The 17,151-nt window shown below is 36.5% G+C and overlaps 1 protein-coding gene across 1 annotated transcript in view; it reads right to left on the bottom strand.

Annotated features, from left to right (window-relative positions):
* LOC146159028 (uncharacterized) overlaps positions 1 to 17,151 on the bottom strand; it is a 79,758-nt gene that overhangs the window by 13,209 nt on the left and 49,398 nt on the right. Inside the window, exons 16-21 of the mRNA XM_083383458.1 lie at positions 13,453 to 13,584; positions 12,493 to 12,544; positions 11,965 to 12,104; positions 9,198 to 9,322; positions 7,068 to 7,188; positions 798 to 920 (exon numbers count right to left, since the gene is read on the bottom strand). Coding sequence (XP_083239584.1) covers positions 798 to 920; positions 7,068 to 7,188; positions 9,198 to 9,322; positions 11,965 to 12,104; positions 12,493 to 12,544; positions 13,453 to 13,584 — 693 coding nt within the window. The remainder of the gene's footprint in view (positions 1 to 797; positions 921 to 7,067; positions 7,189 to 9,197; positions 9,323 to 11,964; positions 12,105 to 12,492; positions 12,545 to 13,452; positions 13,585 to 17,151) is intronic.

Here is a 17,151-nt window from a genome sequence, read left to right as displayed (position 1 = left end):
AGCAAATATCGGTCACAATATCGACCAATATTTATCGATACCGATATATCAGTGTCAAAAATATCGGGTATTGGAATGGGAATGAAATGTCAAGAATTGGATATTCCTACTCATTAGCCATGTTTTTAAGAGATCCGCCACTGAAAAACATTGGTAACCAACAGTTTTATTGGAGTTTCCACCATATAGGGAAATTTTACGAATTGCAAGAAGCGTTTTTACATCCTTTTTCAAAAAAGCAAATGGCACACTGTGCGATATCTTTGGCATCAAAATACGCACGCTCAAGAATAAGAGTAAATGAATATAGTCTATAGATCTGTCGTTTTCCGGCGCGTTTGAAGGCTTGGTAATACGGAAGCAATTAAACCATGGATTGGTTCGTTTTACATCACACACAACATTTGGACAAATTTTAAACGCCTGCCCGGGCAACCCTGGTTTTATAAGGAATTTCAGTCGAATAAAGGATGAAAAATTTTATATACCTTCCACGAAATACATTCTACATGAAATTATTTTGGTTTTACAAGACATTTTAGTTGAATGAAGGATGCTGAAATCCATAAAACTTAAACCTTTGATCAAACACATTCGGCATGAGATTATTTTAAAAACGAATAGCGACAATCGCATGCTTACAATATTACAATTGCGAGTAGTCAAAGAGTGACCTCTCATCGAAAGGTTTAAACAAAATTAAAAAAAAAATAATTGTAATCAAGAAACAGTAACAAAAGAATCAACTAGTTTTGTATATTTTAAGTTGGCTGTTAAATATATCTTGTGCAGCGTACCTATAGCGGACCCTATGGATGGCGTGCGGCCGTGGTGACCTTTCGGTGACGTCACGACGGCATCCGATGACGTGGTTGAACATGACGTCACACTTTTGGCGTCGTCGTTTTTCGCAATTTGTTCTGAAACGAAAGAAAACTTATGTTATGATTTTTAAATAGGAAAAAGGGATTTTGCAAACGCAAGTTTTCCTAAATACTCACAATTTAGGTAAGAACGAATATTTTACTTGTCCTAAGTAAATTTAGAGAAAGTATAAATGTAAAACTTTGAATTAAAAATAAAGCACCTAATATTAAAATAAAAGCTTTATACTTGTAGACTAACACAATTAAGAAATGGGTTAAAGTATTTTTTGCATACGGCTATTTGTTTAACGTTTTCATCGTAAAAATCACGCCAAGGGGATATATTTTTTGCTTCAAAATGCGATTATTTTTACTAGAACTAAAACAAAAAGTGTTATTGCGGGTAATAGCATGAGAGCCTTGCCATGTTTGCTTGAGCCAAGTGAGAAGAACCGCTTGAACGAAGGGCGCTTTTTGATTTCCAAGCCAGACTGGGATAAAGTGTAACTCCGCTGCTTGCGCATGTCTAAGCCCTATACATTACATTGCCTGAACAGCGATACTGTGACGTAATATAGACCTGCGCGAAAACATGTAGAAGTTCGATCGAGATTACGAAACACGGAAGTATATATTCGACCGATTGAACAGCGTACAGTTTTAAGGAACGATACTCCGGCTAAGGCGGTGGACTTTAACCTTTTATATAAAAGGTTGAATAAAGAAACTTCATCTTAGTGCTATTTTATTGATGCGTTTTACATTTTTACTATTTTTTACTATTTATTTGTTTAGATAGACTGATGATGCCATTCATTTATATGGCTACATGCATATTAAAAGTTTTAGACCTTGCTGACTTGTTATTATTATTGTTCGAAGCGGTGCGCTTCTCAAGCTGGTGAACACTTCATTTTTTCAAAACGACGAAATGACCACGGTACGATTGGTTATCTAACAACAAAATCAGTTCCCAAACAACATTATCGTGTGGACAGGATGTCAGATGATTTAATATTCCAATGAGAAGAAAATGTTCCGGTAATGTATTAAGTCCATAATTTAAACAAAATATATTGCATGAACGACTTTAAAAGTTCTGTTCGGACCCTGTTCGACAGTCACCCTGCTAAGGGGTTCAAAAAACAAACAAACATTGCTAAAATGGCTCTTTACAACAGTCAACGTTGCTGAACCGCAATTTCTGGTCCTGGCGCCTTTTAACCGTTCAACAAAATAATGCAGACACCTCGAAGGTTCGGCCGCCGAGTCGGCTCGTCCAAAAACCTTAAGCTTCTTCTCTAATTAATGTTAAACAAAACCTTCCACTGATAAATCGACTGAAGTTGTCTGACCTGTTGCATTCCAAACGGGTTGTGCAAAAACATAGGATCACTTTTAACCACCGCCAAGAGAGTAAAGGCCACAATCATATTTCTTTTATGTATTGTTGCAGTTCAGCCTATCCTATCGTCTCACAAAAGTACTGCTGAGTCGCTTGACTCTAAACAACTCTACGTGTCGAAATGAAAAGCGGATCGTTACTTTATAAGCAAATATTATAAAAATGATACTGAATGAGACTCAGTTAGAATATCGAAGCCCATACAGAAGTATTTAACATTTTGAACGTTTCGAATAACTCTTAATTCATTTTCAACATCAAAAAATGAGACTCATTAAAAAAGCTTTTTCTGTGTTGTACCAGCTTCATTACATTGACAACAGTGAATCGAACATTAGGTAAAATGATAGAACAATAGGACAACGTCATACTTAACGCGACTTACGCTATGTGCATATTACAGGCCGTATATCAATTACCGAAATCCATCTATAAAATGCCAATCCGAAGAAAGTGTGAACTATAATGCCTCACCAACATCAAGGGGGTGAAATACGTTCGCCGCATTTGCTACCAAGATTGTGCAGCGAACGTGACATATATTAGCTGGGGTTCGAAAAACAAGTGCTTCGACTATACCACGGTATTGTCAGTTTACCTAACTAAAATATCCTATCCAAATGGTATATGAAGCGTAAATTGTTGACGCACATATTTATGTAGTTTGGTAGAAAGTAGGCCTACTGCTGGCGACGGGTGTATATATCACAGAAAAGCTAAGACGCTTACAGACTTGATTTAGTATAAATGTTTTGTAAACAACTCGTTTGATTGTGTAACTATTCCACGGCTGAAGTTCTTTAAAAAACAATTGTCGTTACTTTATTTGGTGTTACTACCTGGCCGTAGCACAAGATAAATTTTGTGATTTGTTTTTAAGGTGAATATTTTTCTACCATACAATGATGCTTCCAAAACAACATTGCTTCGCATGTAATTATCCATTTGAGTTGAAATACGCACTTGACTAAGCAATTGCGTTATAATTTCTTGCACTGACAAATACTAAGACGTGATAAAAAATGTTGTCTGCAAACATCAACGATTTATATTGAAATCAGCTGATCACTTCAACACACAGTCGCGTATTAGACTAATAAATGTTGAACATTCGAATTTTAGGTTAAAATTCTTATCCAAGTGGATACCTTGCTTCTTACTATATAGAGTTTACAGGTAAAAATTGTTGCAAAATGAGAAGTTTTTCAAATAGAACAGGTTTTTTAAATAGGTCGTTACATTCCTTTGTCTAGTATACACATAATGTCTTATATTTATGGCGTAAAAACAGCCAATATTTTACTGTAAAAAAATTAAAAAAAGGGCCTGAAAAGGTGAGACCATTACAAATCCGAAAATGTTTGAAAAACGATACATAAATGGTCACATACAATGAGCTTTAATGATCTAATTTTACTTTAGGCGAGTTTTTGCCGCTTAACCAGTTACAAACTGAGTAATGCTTACAAGAAAACGTTACAATACTGGAACGTAACAATGCCTATTCAACCGCTAACAATGGCTGAGGAACAACGCGCAGAGGATTAGGGTTTAAAAGCATACAAAGAAAAGAAAATCGTTTTTCGTATTCCTTCCAATTAACATTCCGAGATACTTTACTGTGCCACTACGAATTGATAAATAAACACCACGGTTGACTTAAAAATAAATAAAGTTATATATCTCAATACTGTTAAATAAAAACTTGTGAAATTCAGCTTTATATCTGGTAATTTAAAAAGGTACAAAGGTATAGTTTAAAAAACTAACCCCGGATTGTTTACAAAGGTTAAAAAGCTTGTTTGGCGCCATAATAAAATTGTTTATACTGTCACGTTTGTTGCTGTCAAAAAATGAACCCAATTCAAATAGTTTATTTTTTACAATGAAAAAAAACGCGTATTTTTATCTTTCTTGCCTAAAAAACGACTAAAACAACCTGTTTAACTCAAACCATCACCTGTACCCAATCGGTGAACATATACACACACTAACTAGTTTCTATATTTCTAGAGTTCATATCGACTGTAAACTGTAAGGTGCTACCTGATCCGTGCTCTAAACCAGTGGTTCCCAAACTTTTTTAGCTCGCGGCACACTAAAAAAATCTTAACTATTTCGCGGCACACTTTTAACAAAACAACAACATAGTAATTTTACCATTAGCCTTAACACACGACAACTGTATGTAAATGTCTCAAATTATTATGAAAATTTCTCAAAATTATTAATTTGTAATGAAAAGTGCTTATTTAAGCCTAAAATGCTTGCGTGTATGCTATTAGTAATGAAATACTCTATTTTCCGAAATTGCAAAAAGTTTCGCTGCACACTTGACAATCTTTCGAAGCACACTAGTGTGCCGCGGCACACAGTTTGGGAATCACTGTTTAAACATATAAATACCTTTTAATTGAAATTTCTTTTTCTGTTCACTCATTCAATATACCAAATGCTTAAGTCTCAATTGCTTCATTAAACTACGTCTACGTGAAAAATCCAAACTATTCCTAATAAGAAATTTTTTCACTACGCGTTCGCCTCACTCGGACCACTGATTTTAAATCCCAGTGGTAACATCGCGTAGATGTGAAAAAAAATTGAACAATTTTTGTTTTTCATTTTTGTGACTAAATTCAAGAAAACAAACAAAATTGTTGAAAATACTCAAGTCCTGTAAATCTCAAAGACAAAAATAATTTCTGTTTTCAGCCCTTGTTGTTTTGCAGATTACTGACCAATTTGTGGAGTTCCTGGTTTAAAATTCATAATGCTGTTTACTGATTTCAATATACAACTTGCTAGTCCAATCTCTCCAATTAAACTGCGTTCAGTGAAAATCCTAACTAATCCCAAATAAATCGTTTCACAACGCGCTCGCCCCTCTCGAAACAACTGAGTTTAAATCCCAGTGGTGGTAACAACGCGTAAATGTGAAATACGAGTCCTGTCAAAGCGGCGCACCCATTCAGCAAAGGGGCACTCGCCAGCGTTTTACAGCCTCTACTGAAGAGCCCTCGAACGGCACCGATACGACCAAACACAAAACTTTCTGCAAAACACAACTCCGCAAAGTACAGTACAACTAATGCCTAAAATGTGAGCACAGTCGCGCCTGTGGTAGCTGTGTCGCGACAAGAAAATTTCCACACGCAATTTTGCCTGTTTTCTATTTTCTTGCCTATTTATCCAACACTACTGAGGCCTTTGGTACGGTATCTTTCTGATTATCTAACAAGACGATACGCGTAAGTGGCGGCCGTACAACACCCGAGGTGATAATATAACGAGACGCTCTTCCAATTTTCTCCTTATCTGTTGAACGCGACAAATTTTCCTTGTGAAAATCTTTGCCTAGGGCCCGGGACAACATTCAATCAAATTTGACCAATTGGGCAAAATTGGGCTCCGATACTTTTGAAGGTTTAAGGCTTTTTGATTTGTCTTTTAAGAAAAAACAAATGGTCGCGAAAGAAAGGAATAATGGTAAATTTTTACTCGCCTACAGTTTAAAGACATTTCCATGTTTTTAGACAAAAATAAACGAGAAAATACAAAGAGCGGAATATTATAAAAAATATTTACATTAGTGTAGAAAAAATAATAAAAGTGCATAGGTTTGTTAACCACACCGAACCAAACTTTAAAATGCTGCTTTCGCAAAAAATACATTTGTTAAAAAGCATTGTTAATGCATAAACAAAGTACAGATGGAAACTAATCTTTTGCTTGGCCTCCAGTTCACGCTGTTAACCCCCTACGACTGCTCAATCTCAAACTGACTCGCCCAAAACCGCAAACGCATCACGCATAATGCCCGTATCCCCATGCACAAATCAAGCACGAAATATCTGCAATCGGTATATGGCCGCACATCTTTAGACATACAACCTTACGCTTGTCTATCCACGATGACAGTTCATTCAACGCCTAAAACTTTGCTGATGCTGCAACTGTACGACTTAGCCCTGTGCTGGTGGTCATGGCTAATTATATCTTCGTAGGTATGCCTGCAATTCCTTAGGGGCTGGCTACGAGAATAGTTCACGATCTTTGGCCTTACCCATGTGCTTAATTAAATTAAACGGCATATTCGCTTTAAACACTGATGACGAGACATTAGCAGTTACAGATGCATGAGATTCACGTCTGTAACAGATGTTACGCGAAAAAGTTCGTTTTTAGAACACTGTTCGTTCCCATTTAATCGCCTGCATCATTAAGAGTTCGAGGTTTCAGGCTTTATTTACACTCTAAATATGTAAAATATGAAGATATCCTCTTCGCCCTTACACATTAATGACGACAATAACTTCAAATGGTAGCGGCTTATAAATGACTGATTTTGACTCAGACAAGAAAGTCTAAAGTATACTTATTTACACTCATCACTGTTTTTTTGATTGAATATTGAAAATCCTGCCAAACAGCGATGTTCAATCTGGTCAAATCTTTGGAGCATACTGGGTGGAGGTTGTAGTAAGAATAGCAAAGCCCATACAGAAATAGCATTTTGAACGTTTCGAATAACTCTTTATTCATTTTCAATATAGTGAGAAGACACTGGTTGTAAGTATATATGCTGAAGCAGACGGCAGTAAAGAAGTTTTATATGGTTGTAATCAATCTCGATTATAGTCAATCAATCATTCTTGCTTGATCGTCATATTTCTCTTCAACCAGGTGTTCACGACAACTTATAGTGCAAGGCATCACATAAATCTTACTCGGTAGCCTTTTTTGTTTAATTAAAAGCTGTAAATCAAGCCCAATGTAACATTTCTCTCGCTTCTTACCTGTTTTGTCGTCTTGCTTGACAACGACGTTGATAACGGTCATGCGCAGTGGATCTCCGGCCGATCTGATTGTGTCGACTATCTGACGATGACCGAAGCACGACACATCTTTGTCGTTTATCTGGACGAAAAAAAAAACAGTTTTTTTTTTCAACAAAGACGAATAACAAAAATACGTTGTCGAGTAAACAATATGGTATGAGTGGCCGAAAAACAAGTTGCATTGTCCGAATTGGTCTGGTACTTGACTTGTTATTAAAAGTATTGACTTGAACTTATTTTTGAATGACTTGACTGGGACTTTGGGTAATATCAAACCGACTTGTTTACAACACTGATTCGCCTGGCAACCTGTCTGCATTATGGGTGCAGGTGTCGCCAGAGGTGGGGTTCTTTGGTATAATGGTTAAATAAAAAAGCGGTTATTTTTATTTATTGTTTTACCCCACCCCCCCACAACAAACAACCCCCCAAAACAACTTTCGCTCGAATGAAAGGGCGTCACTCCTGTAAATTGACCAACCCAGGCAAAAAAAATATATAATTTCGATCAGTCGTTATTATACGAGGGTTACGTAATGACAACCAACAGAGCTAAAACTCGTTTTATGTAAAACCAATTTGTATGATTTCTTTGCGGGAAAAGACGTGCCTAAAGAGCGTGCCAGGCTCTTTTGATGTTATTTACGTGCATAGGCATAAATGACAGTAAGATGAAATGTCTGCTCTTTTAGTGCACAATGCTATAACCCTAGGAATCACGAATTTAACGGGTGGGGCATTAAGTAGCTGCTGTTGAATTTAAATACTTGGTTCTGTAGGAAAAACGTGTATCAAAAATATCACATTGGCTAATACATAATTATGAGACTGTATGACTACCATATTTTTCTTTTACACCATTCAAGGGATTCTGATGCAGCCATGCGATAGTAATGGTTTTCCAGAAATCCTACATAATTGGCCACGTTTAACCAACCTGAACAGTTTTTCGAAAACCATTACAAGTTAGCCATTATATGATTTTTCCTTTAGGTTTGAAAGTCTACATATTACCTAAACTCGCAGCGACAAAGTACAAATTTCTTGCAAAATAAAACTGACGTGTGTTCAAGTTGAAGAGACACAGAAAACAAGTTAAAGGACGCAGATGTATACTTCGTTTTGCAACAGGTAGTGGTTACATCGTGCGAGCTGGTAAGATGGAAAACAAATATAACCGGTTATGAAGCTATTAATAGTAACAGCATTTCGTGAGTCACTTTCTCTTTGTTCCAGTAAATTAAATGCCAGACATTTTAAGTCATTCCGAATCGGTGACGCAATTCAGTATGCGTGACTTAATTCAGTATTTAACAAAAGGCAAATCAACAGCAGGTATAGTGATAACGTATCACCTATTGTATCGCTAACGCATGATAGCTGACAAACGCAAATATTACGTTTAAGCACCAACTAAAATATTTCCGAAAAATAGTCGAATTTAAAGTGAAAGTCTTGAATTGAGAAAAAAAAGCAACAAACAAGGTTGAAAAAAACACAATAAACACATTAAAGCAATGATCGAAACACGTTTGATTTACGTTAAGATACATTGTGACTTTGTGTTACAGAAAATTTAATAATAAAATTCAAGGCAGACTATATGTTTACAATCTAGCTGATTACACCCATTTAATGAGTGAACAACTGAACAGCCATACTTTTGTTACAAGTATTGCACAAAATACGTAAAACTTTAACTGTCTATAGCAGTGGTTCCCAAACTTTTTTGGCTCGGCACACTAAACAAATTTTAACAATTTCGTGGCACACTTTTAATAGAAGAACAATAGAGTAATTTTACAATCGCCCTTAACACACAACAAACGATATGTAAAAGTCTCAAAATTATTAATTTGTAATGAATAGTGCGTATTTAAGTCTAAAATACTTGCGTGTATGCCATTGGTAATACGAATACTCTATTTTCCGATATTACAAGAAGTTTCGCGGCACACTTGACAATCTCTCGAGGCACATTAGTGTGCCGCGGCACACAGTTTGGGAATCACTGATCTATAGTGAAGATGACCAAAGAACACACACAAAAGAAGCTGTTACTACATTTGATTTGCAATAGATGCATACCTTTAAGACGTAATGTCCAGCTCGCAGTCCGACTTTGTAAGCATTGCTTTTGGCTTCTACAGACTCGAGATACTGAAGAGCAGGATGCTTCGCGCTCGGGCCAAACTTCTCCGTGGGATTTTCAACTGAAACATGAAGGATGCAGGGCGTTAATCGCGCATTAACGATGGAACGTCAGGACGGCCCGACACCGGACGAAATTTGAGCGTTTAAAATGCAGGGAGTCAAACCTAACTAACCCTTCATGAAACGGTTTTGGGCTATTTTTTGCGAACCGTTTTAAATTGCTTTGAACCGAAACTGGAACTGAACCAGATTCCAAAAAACTCCTTACACCTAGGAACACTCCTTACACCTGGTCGGGAAAAATCAAACGGGTCGACTCCCTGTTTATAAGTAGTCCAAAGTGTGTTGAGGTCACTGTATTTTACAAGCTTGACTTAACTTTGGAATGAACTGAGCTGAGACTTGCATAACGATATTGGGTTCAATGACTCCAACTTTAATTATGTTATTTGGCGGAAACTTTCTTTCACGAGGAGATGTAGAGTATAATTAAGCTTATTAGAAATCGGGGTTCGTAGATTTTCTTTACTAAAAAAGAGTACAGGAAAAAGAGAATATTCCTATACTAAAATGGAAATGTCCTATACGCTGAAAGATTAACTGCGAAACTCCTAAAATACGTGTGCTACCCGCATATACACCTTTTTACAGCGCAAAATGTTACTAAATATTCTGCGCTTTACACGTCGTCAGGTTTGAAATTATACACTGGAAACTGCGACCAAGATTTCGGAATAGATTAAGGCAGTTTAAAAGAGACTTTTGAGTCGTTTATCTTCAATTTATTCAATATTTGCATCATTAAAGACAAACGCTAAACCAGGTTTGCCAAAAAGTTTATGGAAAAAATTCAAAGATTGTTCAAAGAAAAGGGGAGATTTTTTTAGACCAAAAAAAATATATTTCGAAAACAAAACACCAAAAATAGCATAGCGAACAAAATTTAAAATAGTTTGGGAATTTTTTCTACGAAAATTAATTCAGAGACATTTAAAGACTTTCAAGAATTCGTGACAACCCTACAAACCTTAATCAGAATGTGATTTCGGAATAGGAAGTTTGCAGAAGGCATCAACCGGCTTTGCGAGACATCAAACATTTCGCCAAGTTAAAAATTAACGAATAACTTTCGCTTTCGCGTTACTTTGACGTCAGCAATCGGGTTCAGCGCACGCCATTTACCAAAACCAGGAGTTGTTAACTTAGTCCTCAGCAATACAGAATTTTTGGAATGCCATTCAATTGCAGAATAGGTGAAATAACGATTGACCAAGCAATAAATAAGATAATCTACTTTTAAATGACGTCAACTTAAATCCTTATTAAGGGTAACTATGGCAAACTATATATACAAAATAAAAGAATATAAAAATGTGTAAAATAAGAGGATACAAATGTGGGCAAATATTCTTTCAACTTTCCTATCTTGATCTAAGTCAGTCATTTATAAATTGTTCTAGTCTTATAAAAGGGGAATATATTTCACCGCATAATAAATCAAATCAATGTATTCCATGCTCAGGCTTAGAGGGGTATCTTACATTATGGTAAAATGGCAAACTGAATGTGTGAAACAAGAAGATATATTGTGGCCCTTACGCGTAAATGACGACAATGACTTAAAATGGGAGCAAAAATTCTTTACACTTTCCTGCCTTGATCAGAATCAGGCATTTATAAGTACCATTCATTTAAAAGAGAAATGTATTTCGCTACAAAGTAAGGCATCGTCAGTTCAAAATGCTGTCGCACTATTACATTGTGATGCAAAACAGTTTACGTTCTCGTCCTCTGTATGGTATCAGGTTAACACTTTTATTGCCAGATGTCGAAATGACCCGGCAACATACCCTTTAGTGTTAATCAAATAAGCAATTTAAGGAGGGGAAACCAGATAAGCGCAAACATGATATTTGATCTTGTATCCTGTTACGTTCACAATTGGCCTTGGGTGGAGAAATAGAAGACATTTTATCTGGTAAAACCTGATTGATTTTGGTCAAATAAGTTTGGTGATTCTACCATTTCAAGATAGTTTTCTTGCCCATATATATATAAGCTAGTATCGTATATGTTTGTAATGTTGTCACTCGCAACGGTTGCGATAAAAACACGGTACACTATTTTACCACTTAACATTTTTCAATCGCAACACTGTCGTCTGATTCTCGCTAAACCCATAAAATAAATTCGTGATAAATGTAAATTACACAGAAATAATGTTTTCCAGGTTATTCTGAAAGATGTACATTTTGCATTAGAAAGTTTATTTTTGTTTGATTATAGTGTTGCTGCCAGGCATTTCATCAATTGTAAAATTGTTCTTCCAGCAATCTTTTTTATTCACTGTATCGACGTTTCGATAACCTATACAGGAAATCTTCATCAGGGCAATGATATTGCAACTGGGTAAAAATATATTTAGCAATCAAACAACAAAGAAAAAAATATACATTTTCGCCAGGTCGCAAAATCATTCCCCGATAAAAAATTTTCTGTATAGGTTATCGAAAGTTCGGTTCATTTAACAAAACATATTGCTCGGAAAACAATTTTATAATTGAATTTACTTTTCGTGGTAGAAAACAGTGCATTTTTAAGCAAACCCTGGCAGACTTACGAATATCAATTTGAAACCGATACCACCCTAATATCGGACGAGTAACAATACCAGAACCTTGAGAACATTGTTTGCACTTACGTTTTGCGCCGCGAAGCACAAAGCCATAGCCGTCTGGTCCTTTCTTGAGCACGACGTCGAATCTTTGGTGAAAGACATCGGATTGTGACGTCGAAATCATATTGTTGGTTGACAATGAACGACCGTCAGTTGTTTCAGTGCTGCAGTATGACGACCAAGTTAGTAAGTATGTCGAAATTCTGTTTCACGTTTTTTGGAAAAGGATATATAAAGCAGCATTATGAAACACAATTCACGCCAAAAAATCCCTATCAAGTCTAAATATTAACACATGACAAACTCTCCCTCCCTATGCATCAAATATTGACCTATTTGGCTTCAGCAAACAACTGGGAAACGTGAGGTTAAAAAAGAGTTCAGTCGAGTTCTACAGTATGTATCAGTCATAATTTGACAAAACACTCCTTGGCTAAAACCGAACTATTCAAAATTTCAAGTTCTCTGAATGTACATTTTTATAACAGTTTAAGCAAGTAAAGTACGACGGTGAAATACAATCAAGCTTGTACAGATAAGTTTTTAACAAACCTGGATTTTCTATCTTCTAGTTCGGAATGATCGCTTGTATTGGACGGCAATTCTGGGGAAAAACGTTTTATAATTAAGTACGTTATTGGGAAGCGACAAGGAACCGCTGTTAATAATTCGATAGAGGGTTTTGTTTCCAAAAGTCAGCTTTAATACATTAAGTTATCGAACTTTAAATCCAGTTATTTGTCCATGTATGTTGTGTACATATTTAAGCAAAAATCGGTTTAAAGTTAACCCTCCTTGGAGTGAGTCGACAACGCCTTGAAACAAGTTTGCCACGTCGGCACAGCACGTGTGATTAATATCGCGCCAGCATATACACACCAACTTCAGTCTATAGGCGCTTCTAACCCGGAAGGGAATACAATGCGGCAAAGGCGTTACGCGACAGAGCGCCTTGGACGCTAACTATGCGATTAAAAATTAATCGGAGCTGATTTTTTGCACTTTTTTGGCTCATCCATAAGGCGATAAAAATCTGCAAAGTCGATCCGAACGAAACCTTTTGATCGATATCACAGCATTCGCGAGGGGAATTTGAAGGTCGTCATTGAAAGCCGTTGTAATTGTGTTTAAGGGTGAGAAACACTGGTTACAAGTGATTTTTCATACTTTATTTGGGTATTTTACTGTATTTCGAAATATGTTTGAAACTGACCTTGATCAATATCAAAACTTAAACATAATAATAAAGTTTGTAAAATTAAGAACAGCATTTGCAGGAAAATGGAAATCTCCAGTGTCTAATGCAAACTGGCGAATTTGTTTAGATGTAGCACCCTTTATGTTTTAGTATTGTTATTATCACTGTAGTGTGTTTTTTTTAATTTTGGCAAACGCATAACATCAAAATCACGCTTAAAAGTGCAGAAACCGGCCCTAAAAGACACCGACACTTGCTTTGACTAAACTAATGTTAAAATTAAAAACAATGAAAAATGTTCTACTCGGCCTTACCTTTCACATGCTGTTTCGGCCTCCGTAACTTCACAGCTTGCACACAATCCAAAGGAAATAGTCCAAGTTCGGTTCCTACCTGACCCAGGCAGAATCCTTCAGGCACTTCTAGGTCCTTTCGGTCTGACGAAACTAGGGTTTGAATAGAAAAAAAGGGCAAGTTTTAAACCTAGACAGCGAACAGGTTTAAACACATATAAGCTATAAATAAACAAACAATAGGTCAAAAGTGGACAAGGCTGCTCTGCTCCACGACACCAGAAAACCGTTGTTGTTGGTTTTGTTTTTGTTATTACAGTTTAAAAAAAATAATGTCGATTGAAAGTACTGTGTGCAGCAAACAACACCTTTCAAGCTACAACTAGCAGCAAAATAAGCTTATATGAATGCCCTAACAAAGTGTTTCTTATACTTTCCTGGTCGCGTGCCACAGCTGGCTTTTTACTGTAGCTATAGAAACACATGAATTGATTTTGATCTACTCGACCTTTTTGGCTTTGCAATTTATTATAATCAAGCTACAATGGAAACTTAATTGCTCAAATTGGTTATGCTTACCAAAAAGCTGAGAAAAGATACTAGACAGCGAGTTAGATTAATATTATAGGACGAACTAGTGAGACCAAGAGAGAACTTAACAATCCGGAAAAAACATTCGTTACAAATTTATTTAGCAACATTGGGGCATAATGGTTAAAGGTTATAGTAGGACGTAGTAAGAATATCAAAGCCCATACAAAAGTATCATTTTGAACGTTTGGAATAGCTCTATAGACTACAGACTATGTTACACTATAAAATAGACTATGTTAGACTGTGTTGAAAACGAATAAAGAGTTATTAGAAACGTTCAAAATGATACCTACTTTTGTATGGGCTTTGATATTCTTACTATATATACACAACTTTTGACAAATTTCCTGAACCTCCCGTAAGAATTTCTTCTGCTCACGTATACCACCTAAAAATCCTCTACGTATCACTACAGTGGTAAACGTTTAGCACAGGTTGTGAGGACTGCTTCCCTAACACATTGTAAGGCGCGGAAGCTATTCGGCGAAATACCTCTGTTGCGTCGTATCATTCCCGCCTATTCCAGACTTGACCAATATTGACATAAATCGCGCGTATCGGGCGCGAACAAAAGGGCGGATCGCCGAAACTGGCACCTATATAAGCGCACGGTTAATGTACGCCGGCGTCGCACTGCCTTAAGCGCTGGCCAAGTGTTAACTAACAGCGCATTTGGTTGGCAAATATTTTCACCCGTTAATGTACGCTACCAAACACAGGTATCAGCCTAAGGACGATTCCTAACAGACAGAAGGACCCTGTAGTAGCTTCAGTAGGAATGTAAACAGCGTTCTGTCACATTTTAGCAACCAGCGCGCACACACCAACGTGCTGTAAATAATTGCTGCGCTCAGCACAAAAGACCTAGTCCTATTCTTCTTTGCTGAGGCGGCCCTATTCGGAAAGATTTCAATGGTGCGCCATTTATTACCTGTTGTAAACGGGATAAGACGTTGAGAGACGATTTTTACTCTTTTTAAATTGATAAACGTCAGCGCACGACTATGTCTTGTTTTAACCTCAAATAAAAACATATTAATATTTCTCAAAAAATTATGTAACTTTAAAGAATAAATAAACGCTTGGGGAAAGATCGATCTTAATTTTTTTCTAAATCCTATTGAATCACAGCCATGTTGTGAAAATCCTACACCTTTAATTCTTGGGATTGAGCTTCTCTTTATTATAAATATACAAATTAGCTTCGCCTCAAATGTTCAACATTTAAGTCGCTGGTCGACCTTCTTATTACCCAAATAAAGTTATTTTACCGTTCAACAGGTTTGCCTTACGCCTGGATTTAGGAAAATCGATAGTCATTTGAAATTTGTCTCTTTGCACCACTTCCCACAATAATGAAAAAAAACTTAATTTTTTTAGAGCGCAATGCATAATCCACGCACTTGAAGTCTCACACAATATGCTAACTAAAGTTTGACGTTGCTAAAATTTCGTTAAGATCTATAGTAAGCATTTGGCATTGAAATTTGGATTGAAGTATTGTCAATACTAAAACCTCTTCAGATTTCGTAAAAATCGAGCTAACACTGAAAGCCTTATTACAAGGAATACGGTTGTTAAACGGCAGCTAACTTTAACGCCCCTTGGTAACATATTGGCTAAACCTTGTAATAAACTGCGCGACTATGAGTTACAAACACGGCTTTCCCAGACGAGTTAATATCCCAGCGATGGATTTCGAGCAGACGAGATACTTAAGTAGCTTGCTTGTGCAAATAAACCAAGGCCGAGAGTTGAAACGAAACCCTCATGTCGCGTCTGTGTAAGTGCGCGACCGAAGCACAGTCGCACAGAGATTACGCATCTACATATTTCGTTGTTTACTTCAGTTTAAAAAGGTTGGATGCAGCAAACCACTTTGGTAGAGTGGCGACAAATGTTGTAATATTATTGAAACTCCTTGGAGTAACACAGGCATTAACTGACTAATTCACTTGAATGAGCAAACCTTAATACAGCTTAAAATGCAGATAATTCAAACAATTAAATCCAATTGCTTTTAAATTACATTGCATTACGAAAAATAACCCCAAACATAAAAGCAATATATGCTGAAACACGATTTAAAGTGGTAACATCGAGTTTAAACGTAGGTTTCTCAGAGACTATATACGGAACTCAAAATCAAAGACAAGCTTATGTTTTCTAACGCTAAACCAAACATGGGCTTAATAACCGGAAAAATATTAAATTTACGAGGTATATGGTTATCTTCGCTAATGAACACCTGGTTTTAACTACGTTGCACTAAAATCAATGTATACTGACATATTCCGAATTTGCTAAATGCCCGATTCAAGGTAACACCGCTGACCGTTTACGAGTTAAAACGTAAATTTGTCAGAGAATAGGAAATTCACAATGAAAAGCAACTGTACGTTTTATAACGCTAAATCAAATTTGGGCTTAAGAACCGGAAAAATATTAGATTTGCGAGGTATATGGTTATCAATTTTGCTAATGAACACCTGGAGAATGGACTTCGGATGCTTCCACTCCATTTAAAGTACATCTGATTGATGAGAAATGCTTTATAATTACGTTATATTACGAAAACAAAACAAAAAACATAAAAGCAATAGATGCTAAAACCCGATTCCATAGGGTAACATCGCTGGTTTTAATCGCTGAGTTGGAACGTAAATTTTTCAGAAAATGGTAAATTTCCAATCTAAGCAACTGTACGTTTTATAACGCTAAATCAAATTTGGGATTAATAACCGCAGAGATATTAAACTTGCAAAGTATATCGTAATCTGTTTTGCTCAGTAATCATAGAAATGACGTCCTTTAGTATCGGATAGGTCGCCGTACTTTTTTCTACAAAATATCGAGCCTCACTATCGGAATAAAGACGAAGCATCGAACATCCCTATACCCCTTGTATATTGAAACAACTGGAAAACATACTGATTCTTTGGCAGTAAACTTACTCTCCTAAACCGCTGCGCGATTCTACCTTGAATACTCTATAAACATGAGAGCACTTAAAGCGCGGTTCACCAAAAAGCCCATATACAGTCTACTAGTCAGGTGCGTCGTAGCGCCCCATTAAGGAAAGCTAAATCGCGTGGTTATACAACTTAACAAAGCTGGTTCGGGGAA

Source organism: Ascidiella aspersa, chromosome 3, assembly GCF_963924565.1.
Source record: "Ascidiella aspersa chromosome 3, kaAscAspe10.2, whole genome shotgun sequence".
NCBI classification, from domain to species: Eukaryota; Metazoa; Chordata; class Ascidiacea; order Phlebobranchia; family Ascidiidae; genus Ascidiella; species Ascidiella aspersa.
The sequence above is the reverse complement of the archived record's forward strand: the minus strand, read 5'-3'. Positions and strand labels throughout refer to the sequence as shown.